This window comes from Halichoeres trimaculatus, unplaced genomic scaffold, assembly GCF_033239565.1.
Source record: "Halichoeres trimaculatus isolate MK-OKI-2021-1 unplaced genomic scaffold, fHalTri1.1 fHalTri1_scaffold_8, whole genome shotgun sequence".
NCBI lineage: Eukaryota > Metazoa > Chordata > Actinopteri > Labriformes > Labridae > Halichoeres > Halichoeres trimaculatus.
In genome coordinates, this window is record NW_027437186.1 from 16,687,227 (window position 1) to 16,706,481 (window position 19,255).

Genomic DNA, 19,255 nt, shown 5'->3' on the forward strand with positions numbered 1-19,255 from the left:
TTATACTCATCACATTAAGGTTAAAGGTAAAGCTTCGGCGTAATTACCCCTTATAATACTTATACGCATTTATCCAAAACATAAATAGTTGTGTTTCATTTTAACAGTAAAATATGCATTGCTTGGCAGAATGTTAGATCTTTAAATAAACAAGTATTTGTTTCCACTGCTTAAAGGCAGCTAACACCAGCCCTAACAGCTATATCTGCTGAAATATACGATAAGTGGCTGTTTATGGCTTTTATCGTTTTCTAAAACAAAATGTGTAGCGAGCTAAAATGTTGCTGCCCGAAGCTTGATGGGAAAAGAAAACAATTACCATGCAAACCGTATACACATAGAGAGTTTTAAATGGATTATGCACTAATATTCCTGCTTTAGTTTGCTTCGTGTTTTGGCATTAGATGGAGCAGAGACGACGCCCGGCTGCTAACGCTAGCTTAGCGGTGGTTAGCTTAGCAAGCAAGCGCCGCCATTACCAGCCGGCTGTTAACGCGACTGGAGGCCTTCAGGTTTGGCCATATTATATCGCAAGCCAAATATTAACAATTTCCCTGAAGTTTTAGCTTCTGGTAAACAGACATTTAAACTCTGCTCACTCCAATGGTAATCAAATCGATCGAAAATTAGTAAACACCGTGAAACAACCGAACTATTTTACCGCAAGCTAACGCGACAGATAGTGGCTAACCGTGCCCAAAGCCTGCATCAAGGGATGCCAAAGGGATACATTTAGAGTAACGTAAGTGTTTTTTTCCTGCATATTATCCTGCTGAAAAAAGAGATAGCCACAGTGATCTATGGGTAGTTTACCATGTATACATTTATCTAAAAAACGTTGATGTTAGGGTTAGTCAGTGCTAGCTAATCAGGCATTCATCCTGTCTCTCACAGTAATGCTGTCATTCGTTAGGATGCAGGTGGGATACAATACATATGGATCTGTTCAAGAGGATATAGCTGCGTGTGTGTGCGAACCTTTTTGATATTGTAAACACGGGTCAACATCCCGATGCCTCTGTCGTTGAGGATGGTGAGTTTTTCTGCCAGTTTCTGCTGGCTGGGCTGGATCACTCCCCGAGACATCTTCTCGCTGTTCGTGTAAATCTCCAATTAAATCCGGGAAAATATCACAAATCTCCGCAGCCCCCCGTCCGGGAAAATATGATAAAAAGAAGTTTTGATTCGAGGCGTTATTAGATTTCGCCCATGTTCGGATTTTCGGAGACAGCAGCTTCCTGTACTCCACCCCACCGTCTCCCTGCCTGTTTTTTTTTTTCGGTCACAGGGATGATGAGGAGCTGTCCTGATTTTCACAACCAGGCTGGCTCCCGCTGCGTTCAAGTTACCCTCGTTAATATGAAACCTCTGAGGCCGTCGTGCCCCACTTGCTCAACCCTCAATTCCAATTTATACAGGCGACTTCTGGCGCTCAATGATGCCTATCTTTTCTCTAGCGTTATTTTCATTAAAGACATAAAACATATTCAACTTCACATGTGCCTTAAACAATAGCATCAAATATTCTACTGTTGAGATACGAAACCATAAGTCATTTTAATTTGATGAAATTTAAATAGTAATAAATCTGCGCAAAAAATGAACAACCTTTGGGATTCCACTACCGATTTCATATTTCATTTATGCGATGATTATTTATTTTTGCAGTTAATCTATTTCACAAGATGTAAAAAAAATAAAAATAAAAAGTGTAATATTCCCAGTTTACACTTTACAGCATTAACCCCTAAACACCAGCACTTTTTGTCTTTGATAGTGATTTAATTTTTTAATTGGAAGCAAAAGTTCAAGATTCGACATATCTTTCATGGACCAGCATTTTTCTGAGGCCACCCTTTCACTGGTTTGTTTTCATATTTCGTTACACCGTTTGTTTATTTATTTATTTATTTATTTATTTGAGCATGCTATTAGTTTCCCCTTGGACTGACCGACCGACAAATGTTCAAATGAGGACCCAGCAAAATCAGCCACACCCTGTGCAGGGTTTCAAGTGAATGATGTTACGTTTTACTGTGACTACTTGAACGCATCACATTGTTGACGCAGCTTCCGACTAAGCTGTCACTTCAGTGTCAAAACCGTAGACTGTATAGCTGTGTAGCTTTTTATCTCACGTTATTTTGGTATCCTATATTGAATGTTCTAATTATGTTACAGGAACGATTTAAAAAGCAACACTCCTACTTTATTGTTGGATAGTTATAAGTCTTAGTGCAGGTGGGTGGAAGAAGCAGGGAAACTATCACAGCATGAATATATCCAGCAGCACACAGTCTGCAGCTTCTGTTTTTTTCAATGCTCAACTTCTAGTGTAACATACTGTGCTTTTTGTGCTACTGAGAGTGAATGCACTAAATGATGTTCTTGCGCAAAGTAGTTAACCTTCAGTAAGATTATCTAGCTAGCATGTAGCCTATCAATGCAATGGCAAGTTAACGTTAGTTGAAAAAACGCCAGTGCACTCATAGCCTAAATGATTGCTTCATTCAGAAAGATGACAGTTTCTTTTATACGAGATGCTCTGCTGGTTGTTTCTCCTCTAGCTCTTGGTACAAACAGAAGAGTGTGATAAACCAAAGACTCCCGCTAAGGCTTTTCATATTTGTTGATTTGTTTTTGCAGATTCCTATGAATCCCTGAGAGATGCATTCACTGGGACAAGAGATCCAGGGCTTTTCCAAGAACCGTTTGAAGAAACAGAGCACACGTGTTACCACTGTGACAGGCAGGAAGCTGTTGGAGAGGAGGAGTGATGATGGAGAGGGAGAGGAGCAGGTTGAAGAACTGGAAAAGGGGAGTGGATTTGGATTTGTAGAAGACAAAAGTCTGGACCTTCAAGTCGGAGTTGTTAGACCCTTCCTACTGCTTGGTAATACATATTAAAAAATTAAATTATTTATACTTGCTTAAGGTTCATAATGTTTACTTTTCAACTTTTTGTCTCTCACCAAACTGCATGCTTCAATGATACCTTTTTTTTCCAGGTATGGTATTATACAAAATTTAATAGAATTACATTTGGCAAACATGTTTACATTTTAAGATTGTGTCCTTTTTATCTGTAAATGTGAAAATGTATGCAAAAACAAAGCATATGTAAACACACATGAAATTGGTAGACTAAGACTACTATTACTAGGCAGAGAAGCAGTGAGAAAATGATTATAAAAATGCATACATGTGTGATATTGTATTAACAAACTGGTATAGGACTGTAGAAACAGAAAAGAGAGTGCCTGTATGTTTAGCGCAATCGTGTAGTGTAAATATACAGGTAGCTTCTCCCTCCCCAACCCAGCTCAATGATGAAAAAATGTACATAACTGCACCACAATGAAAATGAAAGACAGAGAAAAAATGAGTAAATTAATAAATGAATAAATAAATAAGAGGTTAGGCGCCTCTCAATCTGGTAGAGCTTGTAGGTTTCTGAAATAGAATAAAAAGAGATTCCATTTTTGAAAAAACTTGTCTGTATTACCCCTGGGCGTGTATGTGAATTTTTCAAGTTTCAGGAAGGAGATTGTGTCCTTCAACCATTGTGCAACAGTAGGAGGATTGGTAGACTTCCAATGTAAAAGTATTCAGCATCCAGCTAGTAATGAGGTGAAGTCACTTGACTCAGCTGGAGTCACAAAAATAGCTATAAGTGGACATGATTCCAGTTGTAAACCTGTGACAAGTGAGATGAAAAAAAACAACCATTAATGATATATTTTAACCGTATACTTTAACCACACTTACTTCTTTACTACTATTACAGCTCTTATTACTACTTTTTAAACTAAGTGAGACAACAACTGCAGTGACCCGTCTTTTTTTTGTTTTTTGTTTTAGGGATGCACGATATTGGATTTTTGCCGATATCCGATATGCCGATATATCGAAACCCCTTTTGGCCGATACCGATACCGATAATCACAAGTTAGTTTGTTTTTTTCACTGTAAAGAAAGCTAAGTCTATCCTGTACTGGAATTTATATGTTACTCTTATTGTGACGGTCTTATTTATTTAAGAAACACACATAAAACAAGACAAAAAACATTTGATTTTACCATAAATAAGAAATGTATTATTTTTTCAAACTCAAGACATTCAGTATTGAAATACAGAAAAATAATTCCTTTAGATCACATGAACTTTAAATGTACAATGCATTTTTAAACATAACCAAGTTGCATTTGATTATTTTAGAGCTACTGTAACAACCTGGTGACAGACACAGAGCTCTGCAGTGCAAATAAATGAAGTGCTACATTTTATTTAAGGAGCTTATTTTTCAGATGGAAAATAATAATAATCCTAACTGAATAGCACCTTATCGGCTGTGCCTATTGGCAGAAATTTTCATATCTGCCTATACCGATAAACGTGTTTTTAAGCTTTTATCAGCCGATACTGATATTGTGCCGATAGTATCGTGCATCCCTAGTTTGTTTGTTTAATTGTATTTTTTTCCACTCAAGATACATTTGAACTGTGGGGTTTTCTTATCATCAGAGAAGCCTCATATTTGGTACTGTAGTTTTAGTTTGGTTTTCTTTAATTTCATTTTTTCCAAAAACCTATCAAACTAAAAGTACAGAACAAAGATCTATATGTAATTTGATTTACAATACTGTGAAATACTGAAGTGCACAACAACAGAGCAAATACTCAAATTTCCAAACAATGAAAAATAAGGACATTGTTTGAAAAATCAAATGCTAACAAAAAATGTGACTGTAGTTTGAGAGCTGAAGTGCCCATGATCAAATACCTTTACCTTATTAACTGACTACTTAACTGACAAATTAAATTTGCAGAGTGTCAAAATTTGGATGGGCTAATACATTGTGTTGAAACCAGTTGCTTTCCGGCTCCAGACATTATTTTATGACTACTGACATTGCTGCTGTATCCCAACCCCAACAAGTGCTACATCTGAACAGGAGCTAGAGACATATGTCAAGGCATCTTTTTTGCAGTGCAGTGGGGAAACCTAACTGGAGCTTGTGAGATTTTTATCCTCCAACTTAAATTATTTCACTTCAGTGCCATCTGCAGAGACTCACAGTTGTGTTTGTTTCTCGTGATAAATATATCAAGTCTCTAATAAATTAATGTCATTAAAGCAGAATTAGTCTCTGGAAGAAGCACAGAGAGTTACCCTTCAGCCAGAGGTTGATACCCTCTCATGTCAGTGCACCTGAAGTGTCCTTCAGCCTTACACTGAAGCCCCTCACTGCTCTGGGGTGCTCTTCACTTCTGTAGCTGACTCTGTGCTTTGACCTTGACTGCAGGAGAAAATCAAAGTGAGAATTTCTCAGCAGGGATCAATAAAATATTACATCTGTCACACTCAACAGAGGTGACTCTTTTTCTATATAGCAATTTGCCGCTAAAGCAATAAACTGTTCACTACTCTGTTATGACACCTCACAGGATCAGTTACAGACCAGACAGGTTTGCAGAAAACCACCTTGTCCTCAATAATGAAACCTCTTTGTTCTTGGAATTCTGTCTGAAAGATGGAGACACGTTGATTTGCTTGTTTTTTCTTCCTTTGTTTGAGCCATTTTCAGGCTATTATTTATTTTGGCCTTCAGCTTGTCGCTCTGATGTTCTTGTCAAAATTGACACAGATGCTTCTCTCACAATTTGTGCACCCTCGGCTTTCTTTGACACTGTGCAATCTTCAGTATTTACAATACCAACAAAGCAATAGCTAAGATTTTGTATTGTTACACATTTAGATATTGGCAGGTTTGGCTTACAGTATATGCCTGAAAAAAGAATCTATTCAGACACTGACATTACCAAAAGAGACAGCATCAAAGGAAAATGTACGGTCCTAAAACAAACTATATCCTGAATATATTGACTTTTTTTGACAAAATGAGAAAATTAAAAAAGGTACCTTGATGCGAGTTTGATGTGAAATGTCATGTTTTTCGGATGCTGGACTTTTGTAAATGTCAAGTCCAGAGCTAATCAGTCACTGTGTTGTGTTCCAAAGTTACAGGCAAATAAGCAGATGTCTTGCGAGAGATTTTATGTCATCATAAATTGGCAGACAGACATACTTTCTTTACACATGAAAGACACAAAGAAAAACTTGATTTTGTTGGTTTATTCTTTACTCTATTTATGTCAAAATTTCAATAAAACAAAAAATGTAGAAGCATTCTGGTGCTGCACCATCAAGGTTAACAGCACATTGGATGATTTTTGAACCTGCTGTCACTCATTGTTCGGTGCTTTTAAGCTCCATTTTTTTAACAACCAACAGGGGGCAACTTTACTGGTTTTATAATTCAGTCAGGTTGTATAGAATTTGTGGAGCAAATTACCTGACTTCTAACATTGCAACTATTAATTATATACTACACTTTTATACTGTTTCTTCTGCATATTTTTTTTTATCAATAAGGTAATTTTTGTTCAGTTCTAAAAAATGCATGACTACAAATAATGTTGCCTGCAGGACATGGCCATGTGTCATGTTAGGTCCATTCCATGGTGACCCAAAATATTTTTTCATGGTTTTGTTTTGGTTTTATATAAAGTGCTCTTTCAGGTGCAACAAATAGACTAAGCAGTCTTGATATTTTGGTTATCATTGGTCATAAACATGTCAACTGAGCTAATGCTAGAGCTAGTTTCAGAAACTTCACAGATGCTGACCTCCTGCTCCAACTCAACTATATCCTCTTGTTTTGCCTTCATCCAAATAAAACCTCTCTTGGCTCTAGGATAATAATAAGACAATAACCACAGTCAAACTGAGGCATCTTAACACAACATTGTGTTTTAAATGAAGAAACTTTACAGAACAAACTTCTTTTTATGAAGGCTTCCAGTCTTTAAGCTATGCAAAAGGAAACTGTCACTCTTGTTAACAATAGAAGCATTAAAGAGAGATCTGAAACTTCCGATAAAACTCTCAACAAGTAAGCAAACATATTTCCAAAACTCTCACACAGTTCTTTTCCCCGTACCCTTAGGATTTTTATGGCACTCAAAGAGGACAGCAAACTAAGAATTTAATCATACCTCAGAAGTTGTTCTCTGTGAACATGACATGAAAGCTCTTTCATCTTGAAACAATAAATTCTTAAAGATATTTCAAAGACATTTCAAAGATAATTTCAACTTTCTGAAGCACAAAAGAACATTAACACTTTGATCTTAAAACCTCAAAATCCCCAAATAATATTGGTTCATGCACAAGAAACCTCTGCAAGGCAGTTTCAGGGGTTGTTGGACAAACTGTACACAATGTGATTTCTAAAAATAGTATTTGAAGACTTTTTTTTATAACATTTGCTCATAAATATGACTGAGATCTGTCCTCTGTAGCTTAGCAGATTGAATTGGTCCCATGTCACACTTGTACTTTAAAGCTGTCTAGAAATCCTGGCATTCCTGCATCCTTTCACAGATGTGTCAGTTTAAATCTTTTCCTTTTACACTGATGAAGCATATGGGCTGGAGCTGGATTATTTCCAAAGACTCTCCGGCCTTTGGATTTAGATTTACTTCTGAACACCATGAATTTAGCATTATGTGAAAGTGGCTTTGGCTGCTGCAAAGAGTGCAAATATCGCTACTTTGAGGGCTGTGAGCTGCTGCTGAGCAGCCACACAGGAAATCTGAAGGAATCCCTCCCATCATATTCAGTTTCCTGTCATATATATAACTCTGTCATAGACTGATCTTCTACTTAGACTTCAACTGCATTTGACAAAGTGGAAGAGACTGTCTCTTCTTTTAGCAACAGCGTCATCTCCCATTAGTATTGAGGGTATTGTATTGTTGATCTCATCTTGCTCCCTCACTTAGTGTTTGACCTCGATCACCCATCACATCAGTCATTTAATGCTTTCCTGATCCAAGGCTCAGGTCATGTAAACAAATCCGTCTTTTCAAAAAAATGACAAACTACCTTGTCTGCAGTTTGAGATAATATTGAGTGTTTATTTCAGCAGCTTTTACAGTCCAGGTTTGGTGCTTCTGTACAGTTTGTTCTTTTTATCTGTAGCTGTAAGCTGATTGATATCGTCCCTGTTTGGTGCTGCAGCTGCTCAGAAAGTGTATTTCTGTGTAGATGTTTTGCTACTCGGGGATGTGAGTGCTGATATCCTGTAGTCTTTGATTCCTAGCACTGAAAAGACGCTGTTTTTTAAATTTTTGATCTCTGCATTTTTTTTAAGGAGTAAGGAGTAATTTTATTTTACCACTGTAATGGTAAATGGCAAATGGACCAGTACTTCTTTAGCACTTTTCCAGTCTCTCAGACCACTCAGAGCGCTTTACACTGCTAAGCTGCATTTCCATCAAGCAGACCGGTTTGGTTCCTCTCGATACAGCGCACATTTTGTGGCGTTTCCACTGACTTATTCTGGGACTGATCCCCAAATAACGGAGATGAGCCGTCCCACTTTTTGGGACCCTTTCGTATGGGTGCCAGACTGAACCGATCCGCTCTTGGAAGGTGGAGCTACAACACTGCAGACCGTTGATTGGTCGAAAGAATCCTCACTTACCGTGTGACAGCAGCTGCATTTCTCCTGGTGGCAAACAGACTTCTCTGAAACAAAGCTTGATTGCACTTTGTATCAAAGAGCTACGTGCCAATCACAGAGAGGATGAAATGCTGCATGTCTTCCATCTGTGCTCTTTGTTTACTGTGTCACGTTTTTCTTCTGTAATGCTGCTACGCATCACGCTATTGTTTAACAGCTGCGGCTTTCGGCATCTGGCTTCCACCACGAGAGGGCACAGTTTTGCTATGGAAACGCAAACGGGATCAGGCTTAATTGTATCAAACCGTGCTAAACTGTACTAAACTGAACCGGGCTGCTTGGTGGAAATGCGGCTTTAGTCTTATTCACCCAATCACACCACATTCACACACTGATGGTAAAGGTATTTCTAAGGAGGAGCCATCAGTTTTGATCTACACATTCACGCCCATTTTTACATCACTGATCAACAGTGGGAGCAGAGGGATTCAGTGGTTTGCTTAAGGACACTTCGGACTGTAGCTGCAGAAGCTGGAATCGAACCCCCAACCTTCCCATTGAGAGGCGACACTGAGCCACAGCCAGTACTTTTTTTTTTTTTTTCAACTTTAGCTTGATAGTAATATGTCTGTTCCAAAATGCTAAATCCAGTACATCGACATATTAAACTCTAGGTCTAATGATATCGTCCCTGTTTTGATAAAATTCACACAATCTGCTGTAATCTGCTGTAATTTAGGTATATAAAGAGCAGAGGTTTCTCAGAGTTCCTCTTGCACAAGACTCCAAGAACTGACACAAATTCAGAACACCAACTGATGTGTTTTTTGTTCTGAAAGTCTCTCAACCACAAGTGGAGGGACCCCTCATGGAGCCGGTGGCACCAGGCCAGTAACTAGAACAGCTCCAGAGCTCTAGTTTCTGATGTCTTTGACACTCGTATAACCAGTACCCCACATCAGGTCTATCAGATCATCACATTTCCTTGTTTGAGATCAGAAGCACATCAATAAAACATTTTTTAAAGTGCTACAGGAAAATATGATGAAAGAAACAACATAAAAGAGGAGGATTGGCAATTTATCAGTCCACATTTTTTCTTATTGTTTCTTGTTGTGTGTGTGTGTGTTTTCTACTGTTTCTCAAAATGTTGAAATAGACAATTTGGCTACTATACACTGTTATTACAGATTACAAAACAGAACAATTACAGAATCTTTAACAAACAGAGCTATTGTGTAAGTAACAATTGAGAAAATAAAATAAAAAAGGCAGCACCTTGCAGAGTGTATAGTGTATTTCAGGGCAAACTTTTGGCAAAAGTTTTCATCTCTTATGGCTCACATTTTTACTTAAAATTAGAAAAGAATCTACTGAAAAAAACTCAGTCCAGAACCTCATAAAGTGGTGTACCTGTCCTTGAAGGAGCTCTGCAATATTTCTGCTTGTAGACTATCTTTGGATGGTGCATCAGCTGGTGTTTACACTCCATGTTTACTGTCTGTTGTTGTATTTGACAACAGAGAACTATTGTACTACTTACTGTTTTATTAATGTTCTACTTCTGGAGATGATGTCTGAGCTCCTGCAGGGTCCAGTGAGACCTCTTGCATCTCTGTTTATATAATATATTATTGTATTCATTTTGTAACTAATAGATGGATTTATAAAAAGACAAACTGGATAAATAACATGGTTCAGACTCCAACTGGAAAACAGCTATCAAGGATCAAAATGCCTTTCCTCAAAGACACAAAGATTTAAGAAAACAGACATATAGAAAATGTGCAATAGATTAAGCTGTGGATTGTTTCATTTAATTAAGCAATTAGTTGTTCATGAAATTTCAAGTATATGAGAAAAATATTCCTTTTACTTTTGCTCCAGAGCCCACTACCTCAAAATCCTTGTGTTTAACTATCAGCATAAATGTTCCACTTCGAATGAGGCTCCTCTGTTTTCCAAATAATGTTAAGATTGATCAGCTATCAGTACTATTATAGTAATATTCACTTGTATTTTAATCAGGAAAAGAAATGTTTAACAGCAGAGTCACAATTACTTCCAAAACACTACTATAATTGCACTACCGATTGACTTTCTCATCTATTTCTCTCAAGTCAATTTAAAAAAACAGAGAAAGCAGCATTTACTGGCCCCATAACACAGCATCTTTTGCTCACCAGTAGAGGGTTTTTTTCATGTAGATAGATTTTGGTAAGCAGAGAAATGCTTTGCCTGTCTTCTGATAAAGTTGCTTCTGCCTTTCAGCCTCTCAGGATGCAGCCCATGACATTGACACCCTGCAGAGATGTAAGGTCAGTACAAAGGGGGATCAATACAGCGGGCATGCCCTTTGCCTTGATGTGATCGTATGTGCAGTGACATGAGATTAGACGCGGCCACGTAGGTGTGCATTCCTGCGGCTCTGCGACAACCAGCCAATAGCCTAAGGAGCTTCATGACTCATGCAGTGACAGTTTAGCTCAGTAGAGGGAGTAAATGATTACACTAAGTCTCAGCGCCACTGCGCCTCCACATCAGAGAAATGTGACTACTCCTCTCTGCAGTGGCTGCTCCCAGGCATGAGCATATTGCTGCCTGTGCAGTCTCTGGATGATGAATTGGAGAGATTACAAGTGCCTTCACTTCCTGTTACTGCGATGAAGCCCTGACCGCCTAATAACCAAACCACGCAGGGTTTCCCAGACAGCTATTAAAGCTCAGGAGGTTTAACAGGCTCAGAGGACAATTTATAAAAGAACTGTTCTTTCCGGCACAACGTTAAATGAACATTTACTGGCATCACAATAGAAAGACCACAGCATTGTGCTGAGGGTGTAGTCTGGGAAATCAAATCTATTTTTAAGGCAGGTGACAAACAACTGTTATGTTTACAACACATGCACCATAGAGTCCTGCTTTGTGCCTTTTACCCTTTTATTCTAACCTGGAACCTTGAAAAACCTGATTATTTGCCTCCCTGTGTCAGTCATTTTAGAATTGTACAGGTGTCTGTGGATGCAGGTTTGTTTCTAAATCCCAACAAATCCTTCTAATATGTACTGATTGAGCTCAGCAGGTAATGATGAAACCAGTTTGCTTTCTGGCTGACAGTTCTGCCTTCAGCTTCTCCACTCATTATTAATAATGTTTGAAAAGAGATGTAAAATTGTATTATCAAAATTGTAACGTCAGGGGTTCATTCACTTTATTTCCAGCAGGTGGACCTAAATTGCACCATCAATCATGATATTTTTTGTGTCAGTGACTTAATTGCTACATAACTCGATTTGAGAATGCACCTGTGAAAACATGGCAGAGAATGATCAGGAACATGAAGGTGCAGATATGTGACAGCATCTCCCATATAACAGGATGTGTCAGCTACAGCAGCATGCTCCAAAGCGGGTTTCTCAAAGCTTGGAAATAGCACAAGTTTTGTCTAAAACAATTTTTCTTTATTTTGCTTTTTATTATGTTTTCTAGCATATTATTATTGCCACACTCAAAAATTTAGATGAGGATAGTCTTCAAAAATACAAGTTAAATCAGCCAAATTACCTCAATAACAAATAATACATTCCATTTTTACAAAAGCCTGACCATAGCTAAATTTTTTATATATCTGAGGACAACCTTTTTTATTATTGCCAAACAAAAAGAAGACCAAAACCAACAATATTGTCCTCCTTGTATCATACTTCTCTTATTTTCTGTCTGTAGCTCTTGGCTCCAAGTCAGTAGACTATCAACTAAATATATCTTAAAGCTCCTGTGAGGACTGGTTATGAAACAGATTGAGTTTAACTCTGATGCTTCTCTGTTATCTACAGAGGAAAACAAGACAATCAAAAACAGGAAAAAAATGTCAATATTGACATTTTTAATCCCTGTAACTGGGTCAGTACAAAAGTGAAAAGTGAAACTTTTGGAAGAAAACACTTCATGACATGTAAAGGACAAATCAGCAAAGATGTAAGAAACACACAGTACGTTAACATGCACAGTGGTCTGACTAAGGTCAATGCTCGATCATAAAGCCACAGCTGGATGATCTAGTCTTGTTTGCAAATACATACAGAAAAGAAAATTGGACTTCTAGCCAAGAACATCTGACTCCACGTTGATAGACAGCACTGTGTCCTTTTTGCAAAGCGAAGCTGTGTACGTATTAAACTAGTTTTGGTTCACTCGGAGGGAAGCAACATTCTGACAACCATGGCCGAGATGGGTGCAGCTGTAGCTCTTTATGTTTCTTACATACTATGCGTGTTAATTACATAACGTAATGTTTGTTAGTTGTGTTGGAGTATAGCGTCCCTATTTATCATGGTCAACTAGTTCCTCTTCCAGGTGAAATTTACTCACGCTGAACGCAGAGGTGTACTAAGACATGCCTGTTTGAAACAGACAGAAGTTACTATGCAATTTGCATTGTCCCAATAATACAACCATATGGATTTCTCTATATCTCTGCTGCAGATGATTTACTTTTTGGGAAGACAGTGTGTATTTTAAAAGCACGATAGAGCTTTATGGTAGCTTTTCAAACAGAGCCTTTAAAACAGTGCTGCAAAAGGATCAAAATACTTTCAATTTTTTTTTGTTTTCTTTTCTCTTCTTTCCTTCTCTTTTTTTTGCCTAGAGTCAGGAATAAACTCAGTGAGGCTACATTCTAGTTTTATGCCCCTAAAATCTGGACCAAACTTCCAGAAGATGTGAGACAGCCCTTAACTCTGATAATGCTCAAATCACGGCTGAAAACAGTTCTGTTTAGCTTAGCTTATGACAACTGAAAGTATTTTATTTGCATTCTTCTCTTTTAATTCAATTAACCATTTTAATGTTTTGTGGTATGGTTTTATGCAATAATTTTATTTTGCCTATTGTGATTTTATTTTGTTTTAGCTGTAAAGCACTTTGAATTGCCTTGTGTATGAATTGTGCTCTACAAATAAACTTGCCTTACCTTTTTTATTCGCAGCAAATTTACACATTATAGTGGCCTTTGCAATAATAAGCTAAAGCTAAAAGTTAAAAAAAGACCTATTTTGATGCTTGTAGTTTGTAGCAAAAGAAGTTTTACAATCCCAGATGAATCTTTTTGCCATGCTCTTTGGGTAGTTTAGATTTGACCCTGAAATGACACCACAGGCAAGAACTTTCAAAATCAAACTGAATTAAGAAACGAGCTTCTGTTCTGTTCTGTTCTGTTCTGCTCTGAGTTTTGTGGTGTATGGCAAGGAGGAACAACTTATTGTGTGGATCAGACTTTTGATAAACACAAACTAGTAGATGCGATTTGAAAAACATGAGCATCATCAGGAAGAAAAGGATGTTAGACAATTAATGCTGTCCAGAAACAGGAAACTTCCAAACTATGTTAAGTAAAATTTAAGTGAAACAGAACAGATACTGCTAAATGAATTGGAGCCATCTGTATTCTCTCTTTGTCTCCTCTCTTTTGCTTTCCCATTCATCTGTCTTACCCCTCCTTTTCAACCCCCCCTGCTCCATCTCTCTGGCCTCTCACTCAGTCACGTTCAGGTGGTGTCATGTCATCAATATGGCTGACAGAATATCTCTCTTACCAAGGTGAAAAAAAACAGCCTTAAAACAAGTCAATGCTTAGGGGTCAAGTGTTCAAGGAGTTACATGTCTATCTCTTTTTCTCCCTGTCAGGTGACTCATGTGCTAAATGTGGCTTTTGGAGTCGATAACCTGTTCCCAGATCAGCTGGTGTATAAGACAACCCAGATCCTGGACCTACCAGACACGGACATCACGTCGTATTTTCAGGAATGCAGCTCCTTTATTGATCAAGCAAGGGAACAGGTATATACACTGACAAAACAAACACACACACACACACACACACACACACACACACACACACACACACACACACACACACACACACACACACACACACACACACACACACACAAACTGAATCAACTGAACCCAAGCTAGCTAAACTTAACTCAAAAATTACCTTAATACATCCAATAACACTGTCCAAGGTGGTTCACAGAAAAACAGACAAAACGATAAGAAAGAAAATGAAATAAAAACATTGAAGAGAGAAAAAAAATGCATATTTTCATCATTTTGTAAGATGACAAAGTTGGGGGGAGTAATGAAACTTTAGCAAAGTACTTATACTTAAGGTAAAATGTGCATTTGCATGACCTCAATGTGAATTTTTACTTGAATATTTTTATACCATTTTTTAAAATTTTTTTCAATGATTTTCCGACTTTGTTAAAATACATTTACATACTGCAGTTCCTTAAATAGTCTCTTAAGGCTGGCACAAAGAGTGCGTCAATGTTCCTGGAGGCCCACTCATAAATCCAGGTTATGGCCTCACCTGGGTAAAAATGATGAACTAAAGAAAAAGCGGGGTATGAATAAAAATCCCAGTGGCAACAGCATTTTGGCTTTTAATATTGGGATAACCATATACAAATCATGAGTAAGGCCAGTATTCTAAATAATCCCGTACAAAATGTGTATAATTTAAAAAAATATAGAAATATTAGCAACTACATAATTAAAATGTATCTATAACTTTATGAGGAAAAGCATGAAATCCTCTGAGGATATCATCAAGTATTTTATTTCCATAATTTTCATAAAAACATGATGTTCCTGTGCCGCATTTCAATGTTGGAGTTGTTCGGCCTTTATAATCTATCCTCCTATATTCTTGTGTGGCATCACAATGTATTTGTATTTGTATGACATTTAAATGACAGAGAAAAATACAAGTGCTTTAAATTCTACTTGTGTAAATGTATTCAGTCATCTTCCAGCTCCGACTGATGCAGACACATGCACACAGGACACGAACCAGCATTCCAGGGTTTTTCCAGATAAAAAATGTATCAAATCTATTAAAATATTTCTGTATCCACTTCTCCTCAGGGGGCTCATGCGGGCTGAAAATGCCGTCTTTTATATCTGCCGGCTAATTTAACATGTCAGTGTGCACAACAGAGACTCTGCTACCAAACTGTGATGCATTTACACACATCAGCAGCAGTCAGCTATCTGTAAGTCAGCACAAAGGAGAGGTGGGTGGTCAGAATACCTATTAGAGGACCATGCTGGGGTCAAAATGTTTTCTGCTTACTCCCTCTCCCTCAGTCATTTCACGGGCTGTATGCAATACTTTTCAAAGGGCTGTTTCCTCGCAGAGTCTAAAATTCTTCTCTGTGTGTGTGTGTGTGTGTGTGTGTGTGTGTGTAAGCCAGAAGATTGACCATAAGCAAAGCATGAGGTGATGTGAGTGCTGATATGAAAACACGCAACTGGAGCGCAATGAAATAACAACAAAACAAGAAACTCTGACAAAACCAAATTAAGTCGCCATGTTCGCTGTGATGGATTATCTAGCTCAGGCAATTTTCACTCTGCAGAAGTTTTCTGTTTTTTTTTTTCTTTCTTTCCACAAGAAGAAAAAAACAAGATCTGATATGTAGCTACAGTAAATGCAGACACAAGCAAAAGATACAGGAGCACAGAAACCTTTGTGACTGATAGAATTATATTAAAGACTCATATTATTTTTATAACCCTCCTGTATGTTCTGTGTGTGCCTCATTTGATTGTGTTACCCAGAGGAACAAGCAGATTGGTTTATAGTTTCAAACGTAATTCCAGAGAACAGTGATGACATGTCAATTACAGCAACTGAACGTGTGCGTCAGAAGCTCATTTAAATCTCATCTCCTTCAGCGAATACTGATTGACATGTGGAACAAAAGTATGTGCTTCAGTTTCTTTTCTGCTTGGTTTCAGCGAGAAGAGCGACTTTATCCCGTGATGTGAGGCTCTGTGTTGAATAAAAGAGACAAATGTGTCAATATGCTGCGCTCCACTACTGAGCCCTGGGCCTGCACGCATTGTCTAAAGATGTGGCTGGAATTTAAAAAAATCATTTCCAGTCAGGCACTCGAGGCAGTAAAATAATTACATCAACATTAATATTAATCATTCCGCAAATTTTGACACATACACACACACAAACCACAGGCAAAGATTTATTCCCTCTCAACTTGCTCTACATGCTCAGGCTAATGATATTCTCAAAGATGTTAGAAAGTCAGAATTTGTAGTTTCACCTAATGTACTGAGAAGACTTTGGAAACTGTTGTTGACAGTTTCCACTGTTCCACTGTTTCTCAGTTAACAACAGTAAGCTCAGCTTTATTTATTTCTTTTGAACTGATATCCATATTTAAATTATTAGTGATTTCAGATTTGTTAGTCAGTCAAAATTGTTACCTCAGGGCACATTGTGCTAGCTGTGCTGTTTCCCAGCTTTAGGCTGAGCCAGCTGCAGCCGTATCTCAACCATATCGGGATGTCAGCATATTTATAAATAAAATGTATCTTTAGGCTGCATGGTGGAGCAACAGTTAGCGCTGCACGGTTCCCAGTTGTGCAGAGTTTCCATGTTTTCCCCGAACGTGCATGCATGGGTTTTCTCCTGGTTCTTCAGCTTCCTCCCACTGTCCAGACAACATGCTCATCAGGTTGACTGCTCACTCCAAACTGTCTGTAGGTGAGAGTGTGTGTGTGAACTTTTCAGCCCACCTTGTACATGTATATATTTACTGGAAATCAAAGGAATATGCTTTAACTTTTTTCAACTTTTTTTTTTTTCCAAAATAAATAAATAAATAAATTTTAGCCTGAAATTTCATGACATTTTGGAATAGGGGCTCATATTTCATTATAAATAGATAAATAAAGAAAGAAACTTAAGTTTCAGTTTCTTTTCTCTACATCACACATGTGCTCAAAGCTATCTAGATAGATAGATGAGACGTTGTCTCTCCTGCAGTAAAAACAAAAATTTGTCTTTGACACGGCTCCAAGTAAGAATTGAAACACACTTACAAACACAATAAATGTCACTTCAAAATTTGGTAATCTTTTGATTTTCATCTTATGTCCTTTTGTTTATGTGTGAGAGGAAGTGTGTGTGTGATGTGGCTCTTTGTAGAACCATGCTCTTGGTCTCCGACTGGTTGGCCACCCCTGAACTAGTACATACTGTTACTTAAGTTAAATGAGTGAATGTAGGACAAATTTAATAGGGAGATATAGTTTTAACTTAAGAAAATTGATGATTAATACGCATGACCTCTGACTCAGCTCTGCTCCATATGTTTTTAATCTGCACTGTTTTATTTTTCTGTTTTTCTTTGTGTTTCTACAGGATGGTGTGGTGCTGGTCCACTGTAATGCAGGTGTTTCACGCTCCTCCTCCATTGTCATTGGTTACCTGATGTTAAAGGAGGGGCTGATGTTTGATGAGGCCTACAGCCAGGTGAAGCTGGCACGACCGTCAATTTGCCCAAACCCTGGCTTCTACCAGCAACTACAGAGCTACAAACCCTGAATATATAAATATAGATCACTGCGTATTCCATATGAAGGGATTTCTACAAGGTGTTCAATAGTTGTCAATGGACTTTGAAAGTTCAGAAACAGGTTCTTGCTGTTCCAGAAAATAATTCTGATGAGATTTCACCAAAATAAAAGGTAAATCTCCCCCTAAAAAGGAAAAAAAGTGTAAGGCATATGTAAGTGAGGAGGCCACAAAGTTTTCAGTAATTCTGTGTGGTTTTGTGAGAATCACTTGCTAAGTTTGACAGTGAACATTTTCCAGATGATCATCCTTTAATGTCCTGCTAAAAACCTCAACACAACTTCAACTCATATTTGAGTATCAAAGCTTTCAGGACTTCATGACAGCCTTAGAGAGTGGTTTTTTTTTTTACTACTTTTAAAAGTAGATCTTGTATTTGTGCCACACACTTTTGGCCATTTTTTTTGTCATGCCTTGTGATTCAATTCCCACCACCCATGTCTTTGTAATAAAGTGCACTTCAGTGAATAAGTATGTCTCTTCCTCATTTGACTGTAGTTATTGTCTTGCTTTGCGTTTAGATTTGTGAATGTTGGATATTTTTTTTTGCTCTATAATTTCTCATTACAGACCTACCAGTTTTTTCTTGTGGTACAACCTGATCTCTACAATCATATACACCTCTCAGTCATAATGATAAGTCCTCTGGGCTGTAAAGCCTCTATCAATCTAACAACTTAGCAAAGTTAATGCACTAACCTCACTCCCTTGAAATAATTAGCTTGTAATTAGCTCGTCAGATAATGAGGGAAAATCTAGTTGGCTCACATGCTAATCAACAAACTCCACTGGGACATGCTCCTGAAGCTGCAAACTCACAGCGCACCAAGGTTTCATATCCTATCAAGTCTGCCAACAATTTAAATGGAAATGAAGTCCACTGTGTTGCAGCACACAATCATATCTACAGGAGAGGAGATGTTTTATACAGTCCTGCAGAAAATCATTTTTTGGGTCATACAAAGTGAAATATAAATAAAATAAATGTAAAATACAGCAGTAAGAGGAACTAAATAACCATAAATATACTATTAATGACACAATGACATTTTTCAAGCTAACATTTTAGTTTGACTGAAGGACCATTTATTTACCATGCTAGTGGCAGCTTGTCTTTTTTATTTTCTCTTGGAGATACCTCTCATCCTTCAGCCAACACAATCATTTATCTAACATGGGGCAGCTTTAATATGATGACTGATTATGCAGAGGAGCCCTGCTGAAATAAATCACCACAAAGTCTGTCACTGGTGCAGCGCTCTGAACCTGCTCTGT

General features: G+C 37.8%; 2 protein-coding genes across 6 annotated transcripts in view; one reads left to right on the forward strand and one right to left on the reverse strand.

The window, feature by feature from the left end:
* The window catches only part of nckap1 (NCK-associated protein 1), a 34,243-nt gene extending 32,892 nt beyond the window's left edge, over positions 1-1,351 (reverse strand). For all 4 annotated transcript variants that reach the window (XM_074676242.1, XM_074676241.1, XM_074676240.1 and 1 more), the window contains exon 1: positions 979-1,351. In XM_074676242.1, coding sequence (XP_074532343.1) covers positions 979-1,086 — 108 coding nt within the window. In that variant the 5' untranslated portion in view covers positions 1,087-1,351. The remainder of the gene's footprint in view (positions 1-978) is intronic.
* On the forward strand, positions 283-18,440 carry LOC141795394 (dual specificity protein phosphatase 19-like). 2 transcript variants are annotated; one of them, XM_074676245.1, is made up of 5 exons: positions 283-742; positions 2,647-2,893; positions 10,804-10,850; positions 14,218-14,370; positions 17,768-18,440. In XM_074676245.1, the coding sequence occupies exons 2-5, from the start codon at positions 2,668-2,670 to the stop codon at positions 17,948-17,950; spliced, it is 609 nt and encodes a 202-aa protein (XP_074532346.1). In that variant the 5' UTR covers positions 283-742; positions 2,647-2,667; the 3' UTR covers positions 17,951-18,440. The 2 variants fall into 2 exon arrangements, with proteins under 2 accessions (XP_074532346.1, XP_074532344.1); XM_074676243.1 differs by lacking the exon at positions 283-742 and adding an exon at positions 2,061-2,241.
* The last annotated feature ends 815 nt before the right edge of the window (positions 18,441-19,255 follow it).

Bases quoted from the DNA above. Each gene is read 5' to 3' on its own strand.
- LOC141795394 (XM_074676245.1), top strand. From the start codon at position 2,668: ATGCATTCACTGGGACAAGAGATCCAGGGCTTTTCCAAGAACCGTTTG. The intron at 2,894-10,803 runs GTAATACATATT...TCTGCCTTTCAG, and splicing joins TAGACCCTTCCTACTGCTTG to CCTCTCAGGATGCAGCCCAT. The intron at 10,851-14,217 runs GTCAGTACAAAG...TCTCCCTGTCAG, and splicing joins ACACCCTGCAGAGATGTAAG to GTGACTCATGTGCTAAATGT.